The 13,465-nt window shown below is 45.3% G+C and overlaps 1 protein-coding gene across 2 annotated transcripts; it reads right to left on the bottom strand.

Moving 5' to 3' along the window:
• Positions 1-76: 76 nt before the first annotated feature.
• Positions 77-4,815, bottom strand: LOC118232970 (E3 ubiquitin-protein ligase RING2-A-like). Of its 2 annotated transcripts, none has more exons than XM_035428259.1 (7): positions 4,610-4,815; positions 3,141-3,235; positions 2,864-3,024; positions 2,090-2,305; positions 1,246-1,572; positions 581-800; positions 77-207 (listed from the first exon to the last, which is right to left on the bottom strand). In XM_035428259.1, the coding sequence occupies exons 2-7, from the start codon at positions 3,216-3,218 to the stop codon at positions 100-102; spliced, it is 1,110 nt and encodes a 369-aa protein (XP_035284150.1). In that variant the 5' UTR covers positions 3,219-3,235; positions 4,610-4,815; the 3' UTR covers positions 77-99. The 2 variants fall into 2 exon arrangements, with proteins under 2 accessions (XP_035284150.1, XP_035284149.1); XM_035428258.1 differs by having other exon boundaries at positions 3,141-3,240; positions 4,610-4,813.
• Between the last annotated feature and the right edge of the window lie 8,650 nt (positions 4,816-13,465).

Consider the following 13,465-nt stretch of genomic DNA (forward strand, 5'->3'; position numbering starts at 1 on the left):
CTGTCCCAGTGTAAGAGGGAGGAGCTCTCGTCTTTATGCGATGATTAAGAGGGGACAGATGAGGAACCTGCCCCCCCCACCCTCACCCCCCCCACCCCCTCACTGCTGTAGCGGTTCCTTGGTGGGGGCGTAGTAGAGCTCCAGGGGCTTGCAGAGCTTCCAGTACTTCTCATTGACCAGCTCCAGGGTTAGAGAGCCATTGAGAGTCTGGAGAAGGAGAGAAAACCGTGTAAGACACCCAATCGGAATCCGAGATGGAGAGAGACCAGGGTTAGAGAGCCAATCGGAATCTGAGACGGAGGGAGACCAGGGTTAGACAGCCAATCAGAATCCGAGATGGAAAGAGACCAGGGTTAGACAGCCAATCAGAATCAGTGAGAAGTACAGGGACAGTAGTGTGGTACAACGGTTAGGGGTTTATAACTGGACCTGGCCATTGTGCCCTCAAGCAAGGAGCTCATCCTGAACTGCTTCAGTAAAATACCCAAATATGTAATACAATGCATTTATAAACGTAAGTATAATCGTCGGGACTAATGGCCGTAGAAACAGCGACGGGTGCCATGGAAACGGCGCTCACCGAGAACTGCCCGCCTGACGTAGTGATGTAGATGGTGTACTGCTTCTCGCTGACGTTCCGCAGGCTCACTGCTCCTCCACCACCTCCTCCTCCTCCTCCTCTGTCGTCCCCCGCCTCCCCTCCTGTCTGTCCGTCCGCCTGCCGCTCCTCCAGGGCTATGCGGAGGGCCAGGTACTTGGACAGGTGGTCCACCGTGGCGTTGGCCGTCGTCTTCACGTACCTGGGGGGGGGGGGGGGGAGTGAGAGAGAGAGAGGGAGAGAGACAGGGAGAAAGAGACAGAGAGAGAATGGAGGGGAGAGAGAGGGAGAGAGACAGGGAAGGAGGGAGAGAGGGGCATGAGACAGGGAGAGAGAGGGAGAGAGAGGGGGAGAGACAGAGGGAGAGAGACAGGGAGACAGTGGGTTAGGGGTGTCAATGTGTGAGAATGGAGTGCATCCGAATATTCACAGATTTACAAAGAATATCATCAGGTGAAGCAACAATGAGTAACAAAGGAAACTGGAAACTCTCAATTTAATTTAAAAAATGGCCGAAACTAAGCATCTAACAGGCTAATTTTTATTTGGACCAATCTCAGAGCTCCTTACTGCTGAATTCCCACCCACTGTAGCCAACACGGCCCCGCCCCTCCACTCGCCCCCTCACCCCACTCGCCATTTCTCACCTGGTCTGACTGTAGTCCTGCATGTTGACCAGCAGGGGGTGTGGGCGGAACACCAGCTCGATCTCCGAGCCGGGCCCCTCCTGGTGGTGTGGGGGCAGGGAGGGCGTGGGGCTTCCCCGGTCCACCTCGGGGCAGGACTCGTCCGAAACCTTTGCCCGCTTGCTGCGGCTGGGCCCGGCCCCGCCCTCGGCCTCGGCCAGGGGTCCCGGGTGGAGGAGGGGCGGGGCCGAGTCCTGGGACAGGTGGGAGCGTGCGTCGCAGTTGTCCTCCCCGCCGCTGAAGGTAGTGTTGTCGCTCTCCTGCTGCGGTTTGCGCACCCTCTGCGGTCTTCAGGGGGGGTCAGACCAAAACCCTTCACTATTACGGGTTTACGAGCTCCACCCATGCTACAAGCTAACACTTGCACGCCCAAACCCATTTGCTAACACTACATCCTCAAGCCCACTTAATGTAATGCCATAGTGTTATGTACTTTACTACTATAATCGGTTGTGAGACTCAACTGGCATCAGCCCAGATCAATTCCAAAACATTTATATATGCAATTATGTAATGTCACTCTGGTGATTAACAATGATAGTGATGTGTTGCAATTGTAGCCTTCAAATCTAGTGGAGTTGGATGAACAGTCTGTCAGAACAGTTCAATGCTATACCCCCGCCCTCCCATGAGCCACCCATATAAAAAAGGCTAATGCCAACAGCAATGCTAATGCTAACGGAGATGCTAATGCTATGGTGGTCCACACTGACCTGACCAGCATCTGTATCTTCAGGCCCTCCTCAATGCTAACAGCACTGCTAATGCTAACGGTGATGCTAATGCTAAGATGGTCCACACTCACCTGACCAGCGCCTGTATCTTCAGGCCCTCCTCAATGCTGGAGCTCAGGGCCTGCTTGTTGTGCAGCCGGCTCAGGCGCTCCAGGACCCGGTCCTGGTGAGCCTCGTACTCGTCCCTGCTCGGGTATATCTTCGAGATGAGCGCGTCGAAATTGGGGTCCGGCCGCAGGGAGCGTTTGGACACCAGCTTCTTCCGGCAGGTGGGGCACTCCTTGTTCCTGGGGGAGACGAATTGAGGGGGGCGGAAGTTGTTTTAAGATCCTAAACTCGGGGCCACAGTGTCTGCTGGTTTTCGGAGATCCTCTTAAGCAACTAATTAATCATTGACTAGCTAAAGAGTCCCCACACTTGTTTCAAAGGCCTACACTGGCTACTGACAGAAAGAAAACATTTAACTTTTTTTTTAAAAATAAATATAAACCTTTTTAACTTATAATGGGAGTCCCTAGAATGCCTTGGAGCCTGGGCGGGGGTTTCCGGGAACAGAAAAGGTTGAAAACCCCCGGATTAGGGTAAAGAGAGTAATTAGGAAGGGGGTCGGAGTTCAGCTTCAGGGTTAGGGTGAGCAGGTGGGGAAACAAGCGGGAGGGAGTGAGGAGGAGGAGTTACAGTTGACATCACCTTTTATTCACAGGAGGTCACAAATTTGTCTGGAATTTATCTGAGGAGAGAGGCGAGTGTGCATGGAGAATACACACACACACGCACACGCGCACACACACACACACGCGCGCACGTGCAGGCAGTGAAAGGGAGCATAAGAAAGTGGGCGGTACCCCGATCGGAGCGCCGTGACGATGCACTCGGAGCAGAACCGGTGCAGGCACTCTTTGGTCGTCATGGTGTTTTTCAGCATGTCCAGGCAGATCGGACACATCAGTTCGCTGTGGAGGCTGCGGGGGGACACAGCGATCTCCGTGCCGTCCATTATCGCCTCCTGCAGGCAGGAAGGGGAATGACACAACAGTAAGGCAAGACTCCCTAAACACAGGCCCTCCGGCCCAAGGGACAATCGTCACCAGCGGCTGGCGGTAAGACCGTTGGCGGCAGTACCTGCGGGGTTCTGTGCAGCTCATAAAGGCTCAGCTCCCAGGTCTTGCTGGGGTTCTGAGCATTGACTGGGGCAGCCATTGTGTGTTCTGAGAAGGCTGGACTGAACCAGGAAGACAAGCAGTGAGGAGAAGAAGAAGTGGTTTAGATTCCCACCGGGAGACTGACAAGACAGAGCACAACACTCCATTTTGGCTCAAGTCGGGATCTCCAGTACATCAGGAGGCTTCTGTATTCCATCCTGAGATAATATGCACAATGCTAACCAATCAAAAGCAGCCAGTAATTTACCTGCTCAACCATTGTCCATTGGGCATTTATTGTTAAAATTGTCAAGGTTTAATTGGGTCTGATTTGTCGGGGAAAATAAAGACAATTGGATGACATAATCTCCCCATGTTTCGGTCCTCTGTGCATACGTATGTCAGTTAATCGTATGTTTGAGATAACGCATGCCCGGCTCAACACACAGATAGCTGGTAATGGCGGCTGAGGCGTCACCCTAACATCTCCCACCACGGCAGGTGCACACAGAATTATCGCGGATAAATGTCACTCGTCCTGATCTTCGTCGTTTTCCGAAGAAAGTGCGCCCATTAGGTACGAAAAACGTGTAATTAGGCCTATATTGCTATGGAAATACATTTTTCAATTAATTAGATATACTATTTCATTTTCGCAGCTAAGCTGACATTCAAAAGGTGTTTAGGACCTGAATGCGGGTTTCAAGTTTATGACACGTGCAAAATAGGCTTATTCTAATAGTTAGATTTTAAACGACTAAAAAACGTCTACAAAGGCAATCACTTTCATTAAAAATATGTATTAAAGTGACGTGACACTAAATAAAAAGCTTTAATGCTGCGTCAAATAAATCAACATTTGACTGATTCATGAAAACTCTGTCAACACATTAAATCTCCTCGATTATTTACACTGGCATATGCTAGTTTGTTGGCTGGCTGGCTAGCTCTGGAAATTACTAAACCAGCAACAGGTTTAAACCGTAACGGACATCTTATAACGGCGAAATTAGTTACTAGTTACGACAATAGTATAGCTGTCATCCAAATTCCCTGCGCCAAAACAAACTCGATCTACACCCGCCCGGCTGGCAAGTAATTTTACAAATGCAAAATATCACAGTCCGTTCACAGGTAGGCTAAGTATAGGTAACTGGCATGTCAGTGATAATCTTTTAAAAAACAATTACTGTTATTTTTCTTAGTGTCCCCCCAGTACCAACACATACTCCCGTAGGTACTAATTTAATCTTGATTTTACAGACAAGTATGAGGTTAGCCAACTTCTAATGAACAGGCTTGGTAACATTCTAAGCTAATTATTGCATTATGTATAGAGAGCTGACAAAGTTACTCCTTAGTTTTGGATTGAGAAGCCAGCTAATGCTGATGCGACCAATAGTTGCTATCTACCTGGCTAGCTAGCTATCAAAATTTAACATTACTCACCGTTAATCAAGACTCGATGTCTACCAATGTCTTCCCGCTTTCTAGGACAAGACGCCACGGCGCCTTAGAACTCTTTGGAACAGCGTTATTATCGTTTACTTAACAAAAAAGTTCCTGCCCAGGTTAATAACAACAAAGTGTCACTGTCGCTTAGTGGCAGCCATCTTTCTGCCGGATGTGCGCTCCAAGCGACTCCAACTTCCTTTGCGTCAAGCATCACAGTCTGATAGCGACCTGCTGTGGTTTCTTGAAGCACAACGCCAGGATTTGTTTCACCGCGGTACTGCAGGTAGGCGAATTGCGTTAATCGAAAGTTTCAGTAACTATACCTGCCCAGTTAAATCGACCTTACAATTTAAGTTGCTTTCTTCTCGCCTCATGTGTGGATGGGTTCTGAATCCGTTGGCCTTACAATCGACTAATGTTCGAATTAAGTTTGCGGTTCCAGAACAGTAGGCTATCTTAGCTTAGCTTTCCTAATTCAAAGAGAAGATTATTTAAATATCTTCGTCACCCACGATCATTAACAGTTGTAATAAAATAACCCGTCTCTCTGAATTATTTCTTCTGAAAGGTAAGAATTTTATTGAAGTGCATCGGCCTACTATTAACGAGAACATAAAAAATGATGTATGTAGTTAAAAACCTAAGGAAATATTAACACACAAAGGTATTTATAAATTGAGTCAACAGAAAAGAGTCAGGTGCAGAAGTTGTATTTATAATTGCTGAAAGACATTAACTAAATTATGGCATATTCCTAAACATTCAAAACATAAAGCCTCCTAATTGAACTACAGTATCTGAATGCTTTGAATCACATCACCAACTCAGATTATTGCATTTATAGAATTTACCATCTTTATGTGGGCTACCGTTAAAACACATTGCATTGCTACATTTACAGCAGTACAGATTTGGGTTATTTATTTGTTCTGAAGCACTGAGCTATTTTGTGGTTAACTGGTTTTGTGGGTTTGTTCTCTTTTATAATCAGTTTCTGATGTGCACTGGCAAAAGACTCATGTCTTTATTACAGAATGCCCACATCAATGTGTCAAAACATTTCAAACTGTACACAAACACCTTTTTTAAATGTATTTATTAAACAACAACTGTGGTTATGGTATCTCTGATCCAAAGGTAAAATAAGGCAATTTACAATGCATGGGCTTTATTTGAGAATAAAATAGTTTACAGCAATGCTTTTTCTCAAAGTGACAATAATTAATTAATTTCCCCATGCATTTTGAAGTGTTGCAATATTTTCTGTTGTAATATATATATATATATATCAGTGTAGTCCATTTCTGTAAGGACTAGCAGAACAAATTAGCCAGTGTTGGTTTGCCAGTCATGCAGTTTGTCAGTTGGACTACATTTCCCAGGGCTGCTTTTTGTAACTACACCCAGAACGCGTGTAAGCTACAGTGTCAAAATTATGTGCAACAAAAATTATCATTACTGTAATATAACATGGGACTACTTTTTTTTAAGAGCAATGTACAATGCAAAATAATGACCCTAGATGGATCCCTCTTTTCTTTTTGTTCTTAGAGAAAGAGATTGAGAATGATATTAAGAACATTGATATTTTACTTTCTTTTTTTAATCCTTCATAATCCTATAAATGTCAGGCAGATAAAAACAAACAGTGAGACACACACACTAGACAATTAACAGGCAGCTCAGTGAACATACTGCAGTTTATTGAAATTACAGAATGGCAAATAACTTGATTGATTAATTGATAGATTTTTTTTTTTTTTCTGGGGGGGTACATACATCATTGGATGCAACTTCTGCCCAGACAATAGCATATAGAAGCATTATCAACATTCTTTGCAATGTGCTCCACAGTCTCATCAAATGACATAAAAGCAGACAACGAAGCAATCAAATTTCATAATTTTAAAAGCCTTCCAGTAAGAAGCGCATCATCAGAAAAAAAAAAAAAAAAACAATGACACTGTACTCCACTCTTACACGCCCGTGAAAACAAACCACTGGTTATGGAGACCAGCATGGGCTACTCCACGTACAGGGAGAGGAAACCTGCGGTCTGATCACAATCATACTCCCGCCTGGGCCGTTTAAAAAAAAAACCAGCAGCCCACAGTGTCTAATGCGCTCCGTGCAGCCGGGCGAGGAAGAAAGAGAATGACAGAATGCCTGTGAAGGACGCAGCTGGAAACTCAACACCAAAAAAAAAAAAAAGAAGAAAAAAAAAGAGTTGTTATCGCCATTTGTTCCTGAGGACCATTTCCTCCAACAACGCTTTATCTGGCACTGAGAACATAGACAAATGAACGTGTATGATGGTATTATAATCGTACAATTGTGTGTGAGTGTGTATGTGTGTGCGTGTGTGGGACAGATTTGCCTCAGTATGTGTCCAACAGTCATTAGCCCAGTCAGTGGGTCTGCTGTGCATTGAGTTGGCCCATTAGCATTTTAATACCATTTCCCTCTTGATCTCTCTCTCTCTCTGCATATCACTCAGTCACACTCTCCTTTCTCCTGTCTGTCTGTTTCTGTAACTTTTTAAACCATTTTGCTAACTTCTTTCCACCCTCTCTGAATCTCCATTCGCTCTCTCGCCTCCATCCCTCGTCTTTCAACATTAGAGACCACAGTTTGCGTCTCTCTCTCCCTCTCTCTCTCTCTACATCCATTTACCTTCAAAATTCCCTCTCCCTCCACCCTCCTTCCCTCCTCAAATCTCTCCCTCTCCTTTAATCCCACACTCTCCCTAAAATCCTTGCTCTCCATCTCTTACCCCAATCCCCTTCTCCCTCTCTCATCTATTCTTTCTCTTCCCCTGACCCAACCACCCCCCCCCTCCCCCCACTCCCCACCCCTCACCCCCCATACATACACACTCTCACACTTCCATTCTTCTCTGTCTCTCTCTCTCTCTCTCTGGGGAGTTTGGAGAGTCAGGGGCGTGATGTCCATCCACAACTCCTGATTTTGTAGAGGTAGACACAAGAATTGCGTTTGGACAATCAGCCCCGGACACCCGGGAAAGACGGAGAGTGACCGGCAGCGAGGCACGGACCCTAGCCTGTAGCTCCGTAACCCAACAGCCAGGCCAACCGTCGGCCTCCGTGATGAACTAGCAGTCAACTCGTTTAAAAAGCGCAGTCAAATGAGCCGTGGGAAAAGATCGGGAAAAAGGGTGATCTCTGTGGCCAGACTAATCAGAGAATAAAAGATCTTTTTTTAAAGGAGTGAGGACGATATGTAAACATAACAATTACTGTAAAAAAGCAAAAATAGGCAGTACAAATAAAAACGAAATTTAACGGTTGATCAAACAGAAACACCTAATTTATAGTCTAGCCTACTTTTCTTTGCGATATTTTTCAGTTCATCACTATTCCGCTTTAGCGATTTACGTAATCCAGCCAAATAAAAAAAGTTTTTCCTGTATTAACCCTTTAAGGCTTAAGATCACAAATATGTGATTAGAATGTTCTTAACTGAACATTCTAATGCTGATCACAGCAATCACTACTGGTAATTAAAAGCAATCCAATTCTAGAACACTGACTTATAATTTAGAAGAAAAAAAACTACTGTTCAAATGGTCAAACGGAACAGCCTACGACTGTATAAAAATTACACAAGCACTGAAAGAAATAATAGCACTCCAAGAATGTCAAATATTCAAAATTACGCCATGGTATTAACATTTAAAAGACGTGGGTTCAATTTAAAACATCTGACAACCATTCTCCATTTCTGTTATGCAAAATCACCCCGACAAGTAGGCTACTCTGAATTTAGTTGTCTTCTTCCTAAAACACTTGATCATAAGTTAATTGCGTTCTCATAATAGCATGTGGATTAATTCAACGACATTGACACCATAATTACTAATAAGCCACGAACATGTTTTCGGTAAAATGCAAAAAAAAAAAAAAAAAAAGTAAACTATGAACCTCGTGGAAAAAAGTATGCTAAGAATAAAAATTAATCACTTGTCCACCTGCGCGTGACATCGTCAAAATGCTCAGGTGGATTTGAGCCGTTAAAAATGCACTTAGACGAGAAAAATCATTCCCTGCAAAGGAAAGAAGGTTCGCTGAGTTACCAGCGTAAAAAAAAAAAAAATTAATTAAATAAAATTGGTGATGCTCAGGTTGTTCTAGTGGAGAGAGCGGCGGAGCAGGATGTACATGCCAGCTGCCTCAAATGCCCTCTCCGCCGGAAAGGAATCCGACGTCAGTCCGGTGTCTTCAGAAAGAAGGCGCGTGCAGGTTCCATTGCCAGTCGGTGAGAGGGAAAATTTCTCTCAACCGAGTTTAACGTGACCCTAACGTCATTTTATACTGTTATTTGCCACGCTTCTCGTCGCGTTTACTAATTTTACGAAAGACCTTTGGAAATACTGCAGCGCTTGTTTTTGAAATAGCCTAATTGGCCGGTTGAAAAAGGCAGTTGACCCATTTCAGAAGTTTTTTGTTATAGTTGTATAGTATTTTAATGTAAGACAGTATATTTTCAATTATAGTCTGTCTGTAAAAAAAAAAAAAAAAAAAACTGGGCCTACATTAAATTTAAAAAAAACTCAAGTTCAAAGACTGGCATGAACCATGGTCAACTACTGACTACATAAATTAACTCCACATAATCCTAATTCATAACCACTTCTCCTGAATCACATCTACTTCTGTTACCTCCTGATTTTTCTCCTGTTATCTCTCTGTCCTGTTTCTTCCTCAGTTTCATTTGAATTCCGTGCTCTGTTTTTCTCCTGCGCCTCCGTGTTCCTCTCTCTCTCTCTGTTGGACCTCTTCTGTCCTCTCCCTCTCTGTGTCTTTCGATTTCCTTTCGATCTCTCCCTCCCTCCCTCCCTCCCTCTCTCGCTCTCTCTCTCTCCCTCCCTGTATCGCTCTCTCCCTCTCACTCCCTCTCTTGCTCTCTCTCTCTCTCTTTCTCTCGCTCTCCCTCTCCCTGCATTGCTTTTCGTTTCATGCCGGACTGGGGTTACCTAAGAGACTGGGCTTCAATGGAGAAAATCTCTTTTGCTACAATAAACTCAGAGGCAGAGGGGAGAGAGGGGAGAGGGAGGGAGGGAGGGAGGGAGGGAGGAAGAGAGGGAGGGTGCTGAAGGAGAGAGAGAGAGCGAGAGTGAGAAATACGTGGACGCAGATGCCGAGCGAGGGGGGGGGGACAAACATAAAATTGAAAAAACGATGAAGTGTCTGCGACTGTGTGCTCTTTGCGTCGGCGCTTCTGCGGGCCCGAGTTATCAAACCACCCCGGGCTGAGCCTCGTCGGCTCGGAACCTCGCGGGGTCCGGCGTGTCAGACCGCCCAGAACGCGGCCGTTTCCGAAGCGCTCTGAAATCTTTGCACAAAAAAGTTCACTCGAAAAAGGTTTCGGTGGCGTGTGTTGTTTTCGTTACGCGTTTTGTGTCATTTCAGATCTGCGATGGGATTGTTCACATTGCCTCTGTCTCCTTGTGAACATGTTACGGGGTCACTTGTAACATCAAGACACTGTTTGCCTTTGAAATATCTCAGAGCCTTAGAAGAGACTCCACAGGAGTCCTCTGTCATTATCTCTTGTTTGTTTTTCGTCCATAGAGAAGCTTACGTGAATGACTTTAAAGCTACAGTTGCGTAAATGTAAGAGACTTGTAAGAGGCCAAATCGGACCTTTTTTCCCTCCAAAAATCACCATTTCCCTCTCACGAGAAATGAAAACTTCTTAATGATGTTAAAAAGTGTAAAAAATAAGAAAAAGTTTTGTGTGAGATTTTAAAGCTACAGTTTTGTAAATGTAAGAGACTTGTAAGAGACTAAATCGGACCTTTTTTTCCCTCCAAAAATCACCATTTCCCTCTCACGAAAAATGAAAACTTTAATGATGTTAAGAAGTGTAAAAAATTAAAAAAGGTTTGTGTGAGCGGCTGTGGACGAGAGCGTCTGCTGAATGCCTGTGATGTAATATGGTGATGCAGAGCGACTATATGGCAGAAACTGGCCTCATTTGTAGTTTTATATGTAGCTAATGCGCTGAAATATCATACCGGTGAGAAATGTAAATATGACGCACAACGGCGAACCGCCATTCTGCTGAGGCCTTAACGGCAGCCGCACGCAGCCCCCGACCGCCAACGCGATTTTGTTCCTGCGTGCGTGTTGCACGCCAGTCTAAATTTGTTATTTGCCCTGATAATGTCTTAATCAGATTGTGTTACTCTCAGATCAGTGGCATTATGAATCGCTTGCAGGGATGGGGTGGGGTGGGGGACATGGGGTGGGGGGGGGGGAGGGGGGTATCCAAAGAAGATTGGCCGACACCTCGGTTCAATGAAGTTATTTCCACCGCCCTGTCCATCTGTTACCGTGGCAGCGGTGACCACCGCCGCGTTGCCACGTAAACGAGGCCCTCACAAAAGGGCGTGGCGTGGGAACGAGCCCAGGGGTCAGGAGTGAGGGTCGCGGGGTCGCGGGGGGGTCACGGGCAGCTGGACAGCAGACAAGAAAGGGATGAGAGGACGGAGGGTGAGAAAAAGAGGAGGGGAGATGGAGAGAGGTTAACACCAGTGCTGGCTGACTGGACTCAACAGGACATTAACATTGAACTGGGGGGGGGTGGGGGCAGGGGCTTTGGGTAGGGAGGGGATAAAAAGGGGGTCCTGAGGGGGGCCCAGTGATCAGCCTTTTTTTGGGGGGAGGGGGGGAGGGGAGGCCGCCTGCATCGCAAAGTATACCCGCTGGTGTCTAATCGCGCGTAGCCTTTGACTGGCAATTGACTCTCGTCAATGTGGCTATTGAGACCCTGGCCGGGTCCCTGTGCACACGGGACAAATGGCACTCAGGGAGACAATCGCCTGCTCGGGACGTTTGCGAGGCGGGCTCCCTTTCCTCCCCCCCCCCCAGAAAAATAAATAAATACCGGCTGAACAATATCACACAATGGGGGTGGGGGGGTGGGGAGCCAGTGCTGCATATTGAGGTTTCACAAAGTGCTCTGGAAAGGCCCTCAAAGTGAAATACATCATACCAGTTTGGCTTGGATATAATTCAGGCACCAAGACATTGTGTCCCAGAATGCACCGCTACGGATTTCGTCGGTTATTTTTTAAATCTGCGAAGGCGGAGTTTCTTTAATTCCAACTTTCAAGGCCACGATTGGTAATGCCACGTAATGATGATGATGTACCCCAAAAGCCTTTCGTTTATAGATCCCCCCCCCCTATTACGCAAAATGGGTTCTATGTGGTTGGAAGTCTTGTCCAGGACTGTTACTGTTGCAGCTTAAGGGAGAACTGAGTTCTGTCATGGTGAACATAGGGTGTTCACTATGCAACTGAAAAACGAGAACCGAAAAGTCTCAATTCAAGGATAAATTTCAAAGGTATGGAAACAGGGGCAGGTGGATTATAACATAATCACATCTTCAATTATCGGCCCTCAACCCCCCCCCCCCCCCCCCCACCACCCCCCCCCCCCCCCCCCCGCCCCTCTCCCCACCACCACCACCCCAAGTAAGGTTTGAAAAGACACGATGGCCCCTGTGATGTGAGGCTGTAAAAAGATTAGGCCGCAGCATGAGAAAACATGACAGTGTTACTCTAATGCACCGTCTGACGTCTTTTGACGATCTCTGGAAACGCTTGTCGGAAGGAGGCCGGGAACAAAAAGTTTTAAAACTTTTTTTTGGAAAGCTACCACAGATACTCACAAAGAAAGAAAGAGAGGAACAACGGAAGAGACAAAAAGAAACACCGGTTTAATATGACATCTCAATGTTCACCGCTTTGATACTGCGGACAAAGTATTAGTTTGGGAGCACGTCTCAAAAACAGTTCAAAAATAGTTCAAAAATAGAATTCAAATTCATTTCAGAAGAAAAAAAATCCTTTATTGGAACATGCTGTGGAATAAAGGTATTTTATTAGGTACGTCCATGTTCTTCTATTGCCCCTTCATTTACTTGATCAGACATTTCAGCTACATCTCTTGATAAGCTCATGAATACTATTACAAATGCAGGCTTTAAGACACATCATTGTACCTTATATGACTAGGTAAATTGGACGTCCCTTGGTATATGTAGGATGAAACACTGGCATATATTCGTCTATAAGGCCATTCTTGAAAAGTTACCTATATAGTTCAAAGTTTTTACCCGTACAAAGTACACATAATTTAAGATCTAATATTGGACTGCATTTCAAGGTACCTAATGTGCAGACAGAAGCCGGCAAGAGGAGTCTGTTTTATTATGGCCCCTGGTCTTGGAATGAGCTGCAGGTTAAGCTCAAGCTTGGCACACTCGTCTCCTTGGTTGCCTATGAAAAAAAGATCTCAGAAATCTTAACTGTTAATCTGTTTTAATACTTAATCCGTCATGTCATGCTGGCTACATGTATGTATCTCTGTCACTCTGTTTGTGTATGTATCTTTGCATGACCCCTAAAAGTCGTGTCTGTTTTGTACTGTATTGTATTTTATTTTAATGTGCTGTTTCTCCTTGTAATATCTTTTAACTGAGCTGCCCTCTTGGCCAGGTCTCCCTTGTAAAAGAGATTCTGTCTCAATGGGACTCTCCTGGTAAAATAAAGGTTAAATAAATTTTTAAAAAACCTGTTTTTGTGATCATGTATGCATTGTTTTGCTGCACGCATCAGCGTTTGTGCACATAGCCAATTATCTAATTGGTTCCAGGGGTGATTGAAGGAAACCAAAAGAGAGCTCATGCGTCAACCATCCAGGAACAGGGTTCCCCCTCCCCAAACTGGAGAACCTAAAGCAAGCCCTCCACAAACTTCATTAACCAATTAAGGAGTCGGATTGCAAATATGTGATCTGAATGCACTGAATGTAAACATCA

Source organism: Anguilla anguilla, chromosome 8 (genome assembly GCF_013347855.1).
Source record: "Anguilla anguilla isolate fAngAng1 chromosome 8, fAngAng1.pri, whole genome shotgun sequence".
Taxonomy (NCBI): domain Eukaryota; kingdom Metazoa; phylum Chordata; class Actinopteri; order Anguilliformes; family Anguillidae; genus Anguilla; species Anguilla anguilla.

Excerpts from the sequence above, each read along its gene's own strand:
- LOC118232970 (XM_035428259.1), bottom strand. The coding sequence starts at position 3,218 with ATGGCTGCCCCAGTCAATGCTCAGAACCCCAGCAAGACCTGGGAGCTG. Across the intron at positions 2,306-2,863 it reads GTCACGGCGCTCCGATCGGG|GAACAAGGAGTGCCCCACCT; the intron begins GTACCGCCCACT and ends CGTCTCCCCCAG. Across the intron at positions 208-580 it reads CGTCAGGCGGGCAGTTCTCG|ACTCTCAATGGCTCTCTAAC; the intron begins GTGAGCGCCGTT and ends CTCCTTCTCCAG.